Source organism: Channa argus, chromosome 11 (genome assembly GCF_033026475.1).
Source record: "Channa argus isolate prfri chromosome 11, Channa argus male v1.0, whole genome shotgun sequence".
Classification (NCBI taxonomy): domain Eukaryota; kingdom Metazoa; phylum Chordata; class Actinopteri; order Anabantiformes; family Channidae; genus Channa; species Channa argus.
The window spans coordinates 23,315,824-23,328,717 of NC_090207.1; the positions used below are offsets into that span (position 1 = coordinate 23,315,824).

The window sequence follows — 12,894 nt, forward strand, 5'->3', positions numbered from 1 at the left end:
TTTTTTTTGCTAATGATGTCTTTAATCTTTACATTATGTACTAATTTTATGTTGTTTTTTTTTTACAGATTGTTAGAATACTGTTAGTAAGCAGATGTGTAAAAAAAGTTTAAACTGTTTAAGACATTTGTAAATCGTCATTGATTTATTTAGCTTTTTTAATGTATACAGTCTGACTGCATAATTGTTTTTAATATACAGCAATGTGAAAAAAATACATATTTGAAAAATATGTGAAAACAAATATTGACATTGCATCAGTGTAACTTTAAATCCAGGAAAAATGCTTTAAATTTTAATGTCAGATTTACAGAAAATTAGATTAAGTTATCATAACTTGTTAAAGCTTCAGGAAATCACATTGTGCCAATGTAATAAATGTTACTTGAGAAAATGTAGGTTAATATAACATAGCTTTATTTGGGTTTGAGGGAAATCACATTGGTGCGCTAACTGTGAGATTAATCCTAATTGTTTTACCAGGAAATTTGCCAAATGATTAAAAACACATTCAACCACTGACAGAAAACTTACTGGATTCTTATTTCTACCACCAAATTCAATGTAAATTATGTTTCAGCTTAAAATAAAGCACACGTTAAAAAATGAAGACATTTCCAAACAGTGTGACGTGACCATGAGCAATAATAAATTATCAATATTTCTGATACAATAGGTAGTACATTGAAGATGTATTATTTATTTTTCACAATAGAGTTTATGCATTAACACCTACCTTGGTAAGTATCCTCTTTTCCTGCCACACTTCAGAGATAAGGATGGGAAAAGCAGAACAATTGGAAAATGTCTCGACTCTAACAAAAGCAATTCAACACGTCCATGTCTTTTCAGCCTTGCATTTATATGGCTCTTGATGTGTGGGTACAATAAACCAGTAATTCAACATCTGGTTCATATTCACATTATTCACTCCATGTCTGACTCACATACAGCTATCATTACACACTGCCTGACACATTGAAATTAAATGGTGCTAAAAATTGATAGTAAAAAAAAAAAAACTACACCAAAGGGACCAATTCATAAGCATAAATAAAGCGAGCCTGTGTCTTGTGGTTTTGGAGCAAACAATGGGAAATATGTGTTGTTAGACTTTAAATACACGTCATTGGAAGTTTTTGGCAACGTGTCAGTGACAATGAAGGATGCTGCCTTACTCGAAACAAAGATTTGTTTTAAATCTGCCACAGTTTTATGTCTAGCAATCACTTAAATCATTTGTCCACATCCTTCAGTTATTGTCTTCTGACTATCTTTCATCACCTGACTATATCTGCCAATTCCTTAGCCAACTTCCACTTGACCTATTAGCCTTACAGTATATATAATATATCCTGTACATTCCAGACACTTTTACTCACCATTTGCCAAATTATCTAGTAAGGTGCACACACTGCCTGTTTCCAGTTTGACTCCTGGAATCCATATTTCCTGCATACTTATTCAAGTTTGCCCCTCCTCTGATTGTTTTCCTTGTTTCCTCTGATTGTACCTCATTTAACAACTAATACACTTGCACTGTTTGTGTCAGACTTATGCTTTTAGGTCCTATTCTATTACTGAGCTGTTAGAAGGTCACTAAAGGACAGTGAGGGACTCGTCACAAAGACATCCCAGCATTGTCTCCGCTTTTTCTTTTGGGTCATTGTTGTGCTAAGGTCACAATACCCCAAGATCTGTCCAAAGACTTTAACTTTGTCTCATCAGAACAGAAAATCCGTTTTCCTCATACCCTGCTTAAACAGAGTTTGTAAAGGTCAGAGAGTTCTTAGGATCTAATGGCTTTTTGCGCTGAAATGCAGTGTGAATTGTGTGACCAATGGGTGTGTGCCACACTGAACTATGTCAATCGAGTTAATTTGTTGCAGGTACTCTAGTGATTCATGAAAGCAAACAAATACAATGTGAATACTCTAGCTCTTTGTTTTAACTTGCCAATTGTATCCATTTAAACTATGTACAAATGTAAATAAATGAAAAATCTGAAGGGGGTTCAGCAAGTTTCTGAAGCTGCATTTCACTGTGAAATAGTTCACATTGGCACTAGAGGAAATGTCAGGGCATTTTCATTCTCTGGGGATATAGTCCATCTGCACAAACATTTATGGGAATTTATCCATCATGTCAGAAAGTGGTGGACTGACAGTTTGCCCACTTTAGAATCATGGTGCTAGCATGGTAATCAAAGCCTGTGTGCTAAAGATGAGCAGTGTTCTTTGAGAAAGCTTCGGTTAATGTATTCAACAACGTCATCTATTATTTTTCCAGCTTGTCAGGTGAGTAGCTGCTGCTCCTCTTGTATTATTACTGAACAGCTTTTGAACAGTTTGAATGATATGACATTCGGGGACCTGATGTTGATTCAGGGAAATTGGGCTATTAATATTAAACTATTGTTTGACATTTCTTGAAACAATTAAGCTGCAGACTCAATGATAAAATCATTCAGCCAATGCCTTAGTCCTTTACAACAAATGCAATGTGTGCAGGATATTCGTATTCAAAAAAGGACAAAAAAAAAAAAAAAAAAAAAAAAAAAAGATATACCACTGTCTCTCCATCCTATAAATCAAATAAATGCATATTGCATTGGCCTTGTTTGGTGTCTCTCCTCCGATGTCTGAATTAAATTTCAGTACCAGATCCTTATGTCATCCCATGTCATAAAAATAAAAACCCTCTTACTAAGGCAGGCTAACAATAAATATTGAAATACACAGGAAACTGTGGAAAATGCAAACTGTTTATTTAAAACATTGCTGGCCCATAAATCAGTGTCAGTCCACACAAGACACAGCTACCACATCCTGCGAAGAAAGAAAGAAAACTCAGAATGTCATCCCACAGCAAGACAAATAGGGAGCCTGGAGGTTCTGGGAGGCCTACCTCTGGTTTGTCTGTGTCTGCTGGGGCAGTTTGTGTACTTGGGTTGGTCTCAGCTTTGTTCTCTAGGTCTGTCAAACTGGTTCCCTTTATAGATGCTGGGTTAGCTCTCCTGCAGGAAGGAAATACAAAACGATAATTTTTGTCGTTTGAATTATGAGAGCCGTTGTGTGTAACAGTAATCCAGTCACAGCACAAGTTATTGTACTTTTGCTTATAGTGCACCATAGTAGTAATGTTAATATGCTGATATTAGGGTTTAGTTCAAAACAAGGCTGTGTGCCTGTTTCATGTTTGTCACAGGGTTTTTCTGCATTAATTTGTAAATTTGAAAAACCTCAAGGTAGAAGTCTTCTTCCTCTTGACCAACACTGCCATCACAGCAATGAGCACCACAACTACAAAGAGCCCCGTGGCACCATAGATGATAGGACCCTGCATGGTCTGCAATAGGTGGTCTTGACAGTAATCACCACTGTAACCAAGTGAACACACACACACGGTGTCCCCGTTGACCTCTACACAGCGTCCATTGCCACTACAACTTCTCTGCCCGCACTCCTGGCCGTCCAGATACACATTCTGGCTGCTGACATTCAGGGTTGAGTTCAGGTCAATGGTTTCAGACACAGAGAGGCCAGAAGAGGGAGGAGGAGAGGAAGTGAGAGGCTGCGTGGCAGAAGGGACTTTGATTGCTGACCAATGCTTCAGACCAACACCTAGGAAGAGATGGAAGTGTCTCAGCTAAAAATCTTTTACAGTGAAGTGTCCTATACTATGTTCTAATGGATTGTTTTCCATGCATGTATGGCAACTCACAGTTCTCATCTGAATGGTCCGAGCAGTCTACATGTCCATTGCAGAACTTCTCCACAAGCTGGCATGAGAGCTGATCCAGACACAGCCTGCTGCCAGCTGGGCAGCGCTGCTCTGGGATACAGTGGGTGGCATTCACAAGGATGTGGTCATGGCCACAATTACATGTCCGACCTCCTGGGGTGGCAAGGCACAAGTGCTGGCAATCACCGTTGCTTTCTGTGCACTGGTTAGAACCTGTTGAAACAATTTCTCAGCTAGAGTTTTTTTTTTTTTTCTTAATGATCCAAGTAGGCAACTCCACAGTAGACTATATTATTTCAATAATTTAGCTTACTGTGGGAGTGGCTGTAACTCAGTAGGTGGAGTAGTTCAGGTAGGTAGTGTCAGGTACTTTGCATAATCGAACCAGCCAAAAAGGACTCCCATCACAACACTCTATAGTTCTGAGCACTGGCTTCCTGTAGCTGCACACATCAGGTTCTCTTGCCTACAGAGTGGTCAACTCAACAGCCCCTGCTCAGCTTAACTCCCACATTCAGGTCTACAATCCCCTCCAACCATTGTGCTCTGCCAACAAAAAGCATCTAGTAGTCCCATCTGTACACAAAAGATACTAAGCAAAACTCTTCAGCTCAGTGATCCCACAATAGTAAAATGAGCTTCCAAAATCTGCACGCTCAGCAACCTTCCTCCTCCTATTCAAACAACTGTTGCATAAAAACTCTTCTGAAACTTCCTATGCATCTAAATCTCAAATAAAAAAAAAAGACATTTTCTATATTGCACTTCACTTTAATGTCTTCTCCTTGACTTAGATTTTTGCTTGCCTTGTACCTCACTTGTAAGTCACTTTGGATAAAAACATCTGCCAAATGACTACATGTGAATTTAAGCAGACCATTTACCATCAAAACGTGCCACTGCATGACCCAGGTGTTTTCTTGTGCAATTCTTACATACCAGCCTGACTCAACTTGCTGAACGCCTTCACGCTGACCACTTGCGTGCCAACCTCAAACCACAACTTATTCTGGTGCTGCTCATCTCTGTACCAGAGCCTGGTTTTGTCTGAAGAGGAATAAAAATAAAAAATTAACACTATGACTTTTGGTTACAGTTATGAAAGTGTTCCCCAGTATTGTTTGGTATTAGGAGTATTGTTTTATATAAACATGAGTAAAACAAGATCAAGACCTATCCAAGGAGCATGCATGATGCTGTATGAATGTTAGCACTAGCTGCTAGTTGGCATTTCATTTGAGTATCATAATGCATTATGAGCCATTACCACTGACAGTCATCCAGAGCAGTGTGTCATCACTCTGAGTCACAGCAGCCAGGCCATGAACAGTCTTTAACTCTTTGTATCCAGATCCAGTAACCTGGACTGAACCGACAGTCCCTACACCTGTCAAAAAAATCCAAGCCACGTTACGGCTTTTATATACACAAGTCAAAATAACAGCATTATTTTAAAAACATTTGACTAAAAAAGGTAAAAAAGAACACACTTAACCGCACACATGCAAACAATTCTTACCAGTGTCAGCCCAGTAAATTGTATCCCCATTACTGGAGAAAACCAGTGATGTGGGATGTACAGCATTCTTCCACACCACACTCCGCTCAGCACCATCCATGTTGGCGCACTCTATAGTAGCCATAATTCCTGTATTCTGCTGGTCCAGGTTGGTAAAACAAACTTTCCCACTGGGGGGATGAAGAGCGATGGACTTAACTGTTCTAATCCCTTCCTTTATAAGAACAGCAGTGTGTGCACCTGTGACGGAAGTGACCTGCAGGCGAGGCTGTTTGTTGCTACTCCAGTAGATGTTAAGTGTTACCCAGTCCAAGGCCATGGCAGTGATTGTGTCACCGAGGAGTTTTAGAATCTGGCCTTGGGAGATCAAGTCTGAGTCCTTCATTTTGAAGGAGCTGAGTGAAGTTGTGCCATCATCTGTTAAGAACAGGGTGTGGTCACGCAGGCTGTAGTCCATGATGGCAGCGTCATTGACACTGGGAACCTGCAGGGCCAAGTGTTCAGGCCAGCCCTTCAACTCCATTCCTGTGTGCCGTGACTGTAAGTAAATCTACAAAGATCGTTACATTAATATGAGGTTTCCATAAAATGATGGCTGACAACCTGAAAGTTGTTGCAAACAGAAGAAGTTCAGCTGATACAATGATTTATGATGTTGTGCAACAAGTTGTAGGTTATATAATGACCAACAATTCACTCTATTATATAATGCAATATTACACAAGTACCTTCTCATTTAAACCTTCCTTGTTACTGCATTTTAGGCTTAAAGAATAATTTTGGTTAGAAGTTTTTAAATTGTTTATAATAAATGTTATTGTAATGCGTGTAGTTCAATACACACTGGAAAATTCATTATCCCAGTTTCTAGCCTTTGTGCTAAGCCAACTTGTGGCTTTATGTCCACTGTACACGTGCAAAGGTTTTATCACGTAGAGTAGATTCTTTTAAACCAACATAGACAGAGTAGTGCATTGTAGAGAAACCTGGGTGATAGTGGAGGGAGACAGCATCAGCAGAATAGCTGAATTGACCAGGGTGGAGCAGGTCAGTCCGTCCTTAGCCAGCAACAGACCAGAGGGACACTTGCACACAGCCTTGGGTCCTGGGGCTAAAACACATGTGTGGGAACAGTCCATCTGCTCACAGGGGCTTTCCATGCTCATCTGGAGTGATTGGTGGATAATCTGGAAAACAAGCAAACAAGATTTGATTCAATAATATCAGTTTACTTTTTTGCTAATGTGAAGCACATTGAATTGCTGTTGTGTATTCAGAGTTCTATAGTGTATAAAGAGAATTGACCTGACTTCGCATTTGTTCATTAATCTCCTTCATTTTACTCACCTTCACACCAAAAGGCTGTCTTGGTCTTTTCAGAAGGACTTGACGGTTTTTGCCAGTGATTTTATGAGCAGCCTGCACCACTCGTTTCTTGGCATCAGACCAGTAGAGCATGTCATTGAATACTGCCAGGGAGAATGGATTGGTAGTCTCTTTCATCTGTAGAATCTGAAAATGTCAAGAAAAGTATGTGAATCAGAAATAATTATTTTTGGGTTAGTTTTGCATTATTTGACTTTATTATGTAATCTGATCAGTCTCTATAAAGTCCTGAATCGGATAAGCACAGTGCGGTGAAACTAACAACCACCAAACAATTCTAAGCCTTAATCTTTAAACACACTAATCATTGGTGGTAGAAAAATAATTAACCCCTTGGCTAAACATCATTTGCTACAATAACCTCAACCAAGGTCTTCCTGTAGCTGTCGTGTGAACTGCTCTGTTTTGAATGTTGTAAGGTTGTGGATAATGTTAATGCACTTTAAACTTTTCTTTCTCTAGGTGTCTTTAAATCCCTGAGCATTCTGTGTTGTGTCTGTGGAGTCATCTTCTAGAGAAAACCCACAGTACCTAATCATCCATATTTATAGATTATGCGTTTAACTGGAATAATTAGTCTCTGAACTCATTGAGATCATTTGCCCACTTTTTCCAACCTAAACTGATAAGGACCTAACCATGTTTTAAATATAAATGCAGAACCACTCTGTCACTGTGGGACATTTCCAATACCTAAACAAAAAGCTTGTTTCCCTGCAGAGATTGTTTACCTGAATGTCATCTCCATCCAGCGTCGCAGAGCCGATTGCCCTCAGTCTTTCATCTGTCCAGTAGATTCTGTCAGAGATTGTGTCCACAGCCACACCACCTGGCCAGCCCAAGCTGGAGTTGACCACTGCTCTCCTCTCTGACCCATCCATCCCAGCACGCTCAATCTTAACTACATTACCTATCTCTGTCCAGAACATCAACCTAGTGGTAAAAATATAAATACTGAAGGCTTGTCATCATAAACCCTAGAGACTGTGGGGTGGTATGAAGGTGAAACATTTTTACCAACCCTTTTTGTGGTAGCAGGGCCAGAGAGCGGGGCTGATCTAGGTCTTCATCCAGTATGATGCTGTAGTCGATTGATTTTACAGTGGTTGTGGCCAGTCTGATGGCTACAATCTGACTGTTCACTCCATCGATCCAGTACAGGTTCCTCCCTAGCCAGTCCACAGCTATAGAATCAGCCCTGACACCTGTGTAAACAAATTTCACATCTGGAATATGTATGCTTATGTGTGACAGGAAAATAAAATTCACATTTATGTTGACACTGTTACCATATGCCAACATTTGTGTTATACTAACCTTTAATCAGAGTTCCTGTGGTCTTCTGATCCAGAGAGGACCACCTGATGCTCTCAGTGTCCAGACTGACCCAGAACACCCTCTGCTCCCTCCAGTCATAGTCCAGAGACAGGATGGCCTTCTTAGCAGAGGAGGATAACACATCCAGACTACCACTATGCAGGCCAACCAAGAAGAGGTCCGTTTGGACCGATGACAACAGGAAGGGTTCACCTGAGGGATGACAAAAAGGAAACTGTACAAGCTCACTTTGGTTCCATGCTGTGTGTTCTCTGATTAACTTATTAAACCACAAAGCCAAAATATGAAATGTTTTGGCATAAGAAATGTTACGTAACCATGCACAGCCTTGGACTGAGTCAGACTCCCTCCACTCCCAATTTTTAAAGCTAAGACAACTGTCTCTCTGCTGGAAAGTCATATTAACCAACCAAAAAAAAAAAAAAAAAAAGCTATCCGTCTTCTCATTCAACTCTTGTATTAACAAGAGCTGGAAACAAAAAGTTCAACACCAGAGTGGTGTCAATGTTGTGGGTGATTGCTTAAATTTTTCTCCTTCTGCACTTCTGTGCCCTACTACTAGGACTTTACCAGTGATCTTGCATTGGTGTCCACCAGCCTCCAATGTGTAGCCTGGGTGACAGTCACATTGGTACGAGCCAAGAGTGTTGACGCAGAGGTGACTGCACACAGCTGGCCTCTGGCTTTCACACTCATCAACATCAGTACATGACAAGCCGTCCTCCATGAGTCTGAACCCTGCTGCACACTGACAACGCTACAAAGCAAAAACACATTAGTCAAAGGCGCTGCAACATTTTCATTATTCATAAGATCCATTATTAATCAGTCATACCATTCTTGCAAGAGTTTTTTAAAAGTTGTGTTTACCCAGAAGGGTCTTTCAGAATCCTCACATTTTACTGCATTTGTCAGCTTTTCAATATCAAAGATTTGCAAGACAGATTGGCTTAATAAGGTAACTTACAATAGCATAGTAGTACACACAATAGTTTAAGGGACAGAATTCTCACCTTTCCCTGTGGTGTACTGAAGCAGCTATGGGAGCAGCGTCGATTATCTGCCTCTGCACAGTTTATCTGGCAGTTGCCTCCTTCATCTGAGCCATCTGCACAGTTGGTAATGTCGTTGCACACCAACGCTGAGTCTAAGCACTCCTGACTGCCACACTGGAACTGGTGAGGGAGGCATGTCACCACCCCACCTGGTATGCAGACACACTTACCATTTTCATGTTTAGAGAATTTAGTAGGTATTCAGTTCCAGTTTGGCATAATAGGAAAGGACTGTACTGAGAATACAAGTATCGTTGCTTCCATTACCCCGTTATCGGTAAAGGATTTCCCTTTTCTGGTTTACATGTGGCTGAAAACAGTGTGATGAAAGGTGCAGCATTTTAACTGAACTGCAAAATATGAATCATGTTTTTAAAGCACGGCATTTGCTCAGAATTTATCACCATAAAGAGACCAAAAGACCCTAAATGGTAGTAACAGTATACCACGTATGTCTATACTCAAAGGTAGTCCTGTAAATTACTTTGTTCTGCCATTTATTTTTTCTCATTTGATACTTTTCAGTAGACTGAAAATAAATGGAAGAAAAACTCAAGTGATTACATGTGTTAAGGGTTTACAGCTGGATTTTTACAAGCTCCAATAGTGAATAATTACTCACATTCAGCCTCATCACTTCCATCTTCACAGTCCTTCATGCCATCACACTTCCACACTATAGGGATACACTTGGTCTCGGACGTACACAACCACTGGAACTTTCCACAGCTCACTGGAGCCATAGGACAGTCCTGTGAAAGAAACCAGTGGTTTTTAATTTATCATTGAAACAAGTTCTTTACAACTTGTACAGTTAGGCAACAGGCAGGCTAGACCAAGTTCAGGCCACTAGAGTACCTTGAACTTTAAACCATTTCAGTACATCAAGTATCCATGTGTACTTGTACACAAAAACACAGAACCTGCCAGCTTGATATGTTCTGACCCTGACCTTTGACCTTGATGAAGCAGCAAAAAGCAAATTGAAGATCAGTGAATGACAGTGACATAATGTTATCTTAAATATAGATTAGGTTTTGACTTACAGCTTGTACATTCTATATACATTAAGTCATTTATACCTAGGGTCCAATGTAGAAAATTTGACATTTAACATTGCAAGTAATTTTTTGCATTGTAGCCTACTTTTCTTCCTTGATAGTATGTTTGTACAAAAGATAAAATGGGGAAAGTCTTTTGCTTAAAGTTGTTGCATTGCCTTCGAAATGCACCTTCTCATCTGTACCATCTTTGCAGTCTTGATCTCCGTCACAGATCCACTCCTGCACCAGACATTCTTTGCTCTGCGGGCAGCGGTGTTTGGTAATGCAGATTGGTGCTTTGGTGCAGCCCTTCTCATCCGAGCGGTCCCAGCAGTCCGGGTGACCATCACAATGCATGGTGCCAGACACACACTGGCCGCTGGTACATGTAAACTCATCGGCCCTGCAGCCCTTGTCAGCAGCTCAGGGGACAAAGATGACATCAAAACAATTTCCTACAGAAGCAAACTCATTAATCCAGTCATTAGATATGGCTGGCAAATAACATACCACAGTTTTCCTCATCGCTGCCATCCCCACAGTCCTTCTCTCCATCACAGAGGAAGCTGCTAGGAATGCAGCGGCTCTTGTCATCACATTGGTGAGCACAGCCTTCCATGTGCTTGGCACATCCCAATTCATCTGAGCGGTCCTGACACTGAGGTACACCATCACAGACCTGGCTTTGCTCTATGCACTTCTTTCCATGGGCACACTGGAACTGGTCTGCAGAGGTCACATTAGGTTTATAACTGAGTTTTAACATAGTGGACGCCAACTTTAATGTTTCTAACTGTCCCCTCTCTGTCCTCCCCAGTGTCTCAAATCTCTAGGTTTTTTTAATCTACACAGATGATTATTTTCAGCATTAAACATAATCTTAAACATTTAATGCGTACGATATGCGTATGTTATGTTTACGCATGTAACATTAGGGATGCGTTTCATAATTAGAAAAACACAGGCTATACAGAATCGACAGAGTCACCATTATTGTAAAAGCCACATTGTGTAAATTGTATACATTACCAAGAATTTGACTGTTAAACAACACATGGTAAAACTACATTATTGATTGCATGGTCAGGAACCAGTTGCGCTCTCGTTACAGACAACCAGTGGCCTGCACACCACTAGTTAAAAAACGCTGAAGTACACGACTAGTACAGTCAGATTCTTAACAGATGTACAGGAGATTAAACCGACCAGCACATTACCAGTTTCACATGCTGATAAGCATTCTTCCTCATCTGAGCCATCTCTACAGTCTGCTTCTCCGTCACAGACATGGTTGTAGAGGACACACTCTGCATTGTCCTTGCAGGGTTTGAAGCCTAATGAACACTTGATGGGGATAGATGAGCCCACAGAGGCAACAGGTAAAGAGGTTGAACCAGTCCCTTCTTTATATCTGTACTCCTCTTGGTCCTCTGGTGGAGAGAGACATGATAAAGAAACAATCATGATTCATGATATGATTATCTCCAGAAAAGTATTTACATTCTCAAATCGTTTCAGCCTACCACAGTTGGCCTCGTCTGTGCCATCTAAACAGTCCTTCACTCTGTCACAAAGGACATTTGCAGGCAAGCAGCGGTTCTTGTTATCACAGTGATGAGCACAGCCATTAGTTTGTTTCATACACCGCAGTTCATCAGAACGGTCCTGACACTGAGGTACACCATCACAAACCTGGTCCTTGCCTATGCACTTCCCCCCATGGGCACACTGGAACTGATCTTTTTAAATGCAGGTATTTGACAATATGAGACAAGAAATGGTTTTCACTTAGACAAAGTTTAACATATGCCATTTTGCTTGCATTTAAACTGCTGGTATTTCTGACTGCATCTAAAACTACATAAAAAAAAACATAACAGTGAAATATCCTATGAGAGTTGATTCTACTAAAAATTTGCTGTCATGTAAAACATTTTAGTCCCTGTACAATTGTGGGTTGAACACCAATTATTCATTAATTAGATGGCAGTGCTCATTGACTTTATCCTGTATGCACTACAAAGGCTTCCTTAGAGAAAAAAAACTTTATATCTAAGTGCAGATTCACAAAAAAAATACAATTTAAATTTTGTGCCAGGCACAGAAATTTGTGTAATTTGTTTGCGTTTGTTTTAAATCATAACGCCGAAATGCAACCCATTATGCCAAAAAAAAAAAATAAATAAATAAAAAATAAAATAAAATAAAATAAAAAAACCCACATTAAAAAAATATATAGTAACGTCTAACCCAATTTTTTAACCATTTTCTTTTATGGATTCATTTTAATATACAGTAGCCCACTGATGTGGTCAAACAAACTTCAGAAGATAATGGTAAGCGCCACTGTTTTAAACTATTATCATGCATCATCTGTAAATGTAGTCTCATACTTTCATTGCATCCAGACGCACAGTCGTCTTCATCTGAACCATCCTTGCAGTCAAATTCTCCATCACACACATTGCTGACAAGGACACACTCTGCTCCATCTTTGCACAGTTTAAAGCCCCAGTGGCACTTCAAAGGACTTATTCCAGCTGCAATAGCTGTTTGGATTTAAAAAAATGAAAAAAGAGATACATTCCTAACTCTGTGTCTAAAGTGAAAATATGAATGAATTGTGATCCCTACAGTCCTAATGTGGTATTCTTGCAGAGTAGCTACATGGGGCTCACCTTGCAAGGACACTAACAACTGCAATAACACTCCACAAAGAAAGAAACCTCCACCCATGGTCACAAATAAAATGAAACAGACCAGATCCTGCCAAGTGTTAAAATGTAGCGTTTTTCCAATGTCACCAGGT

The 12,894-nt window shown here is 40.1% G+C and overlaps 1 protein-coding gene across 1 annotated transcript; it reads right to left on the reverse strand.

Annotated features, from left to right (window-relative positions):
- Positions 1–2,750: 2,750 nt before the first annotated feature.
- On the reverse strand, positions 2,751–12,821 carry lrp13 (low-density lipoprotein receptor related-protein 13). Its single transcript, XM_067521351.1, has 21 exons — positions 12,764–12,821; positions 12,479–12,634; positions 11,609–11,824; positions 11,303–11,515; positions 10,599–10,811; positions 10,275–10,507; positions 9,665–9,794; positions 9,001–9,191; positions 8,558–8,744; positions 7,967–8,179; positions 7,671–7,854; positions 7,381–7,582; positions 6,611–6,775; positions 6,250–6,450; positions 5,264–5,813; positions 5,012–5,131; positions 4,684–4,791; positions 3,724–3,957; positions 3,242–3,623; positions 2,908–3,016; positions 2,751–2,828 (listed from the first exon to the last, which is right to left on the reverse strand). Exons 1-21 carry the CDS (start codon positions 12,819–12,821, stop codon positions 2,799–2,801), a joined length of 4,095 nt encoding a protein of 1,364 aa, XP_067377452.1. The 3' UTR covers positions 2,751–2,798.
- Positions 12,822–12,894: the final 73 nt, after the last annotated feature.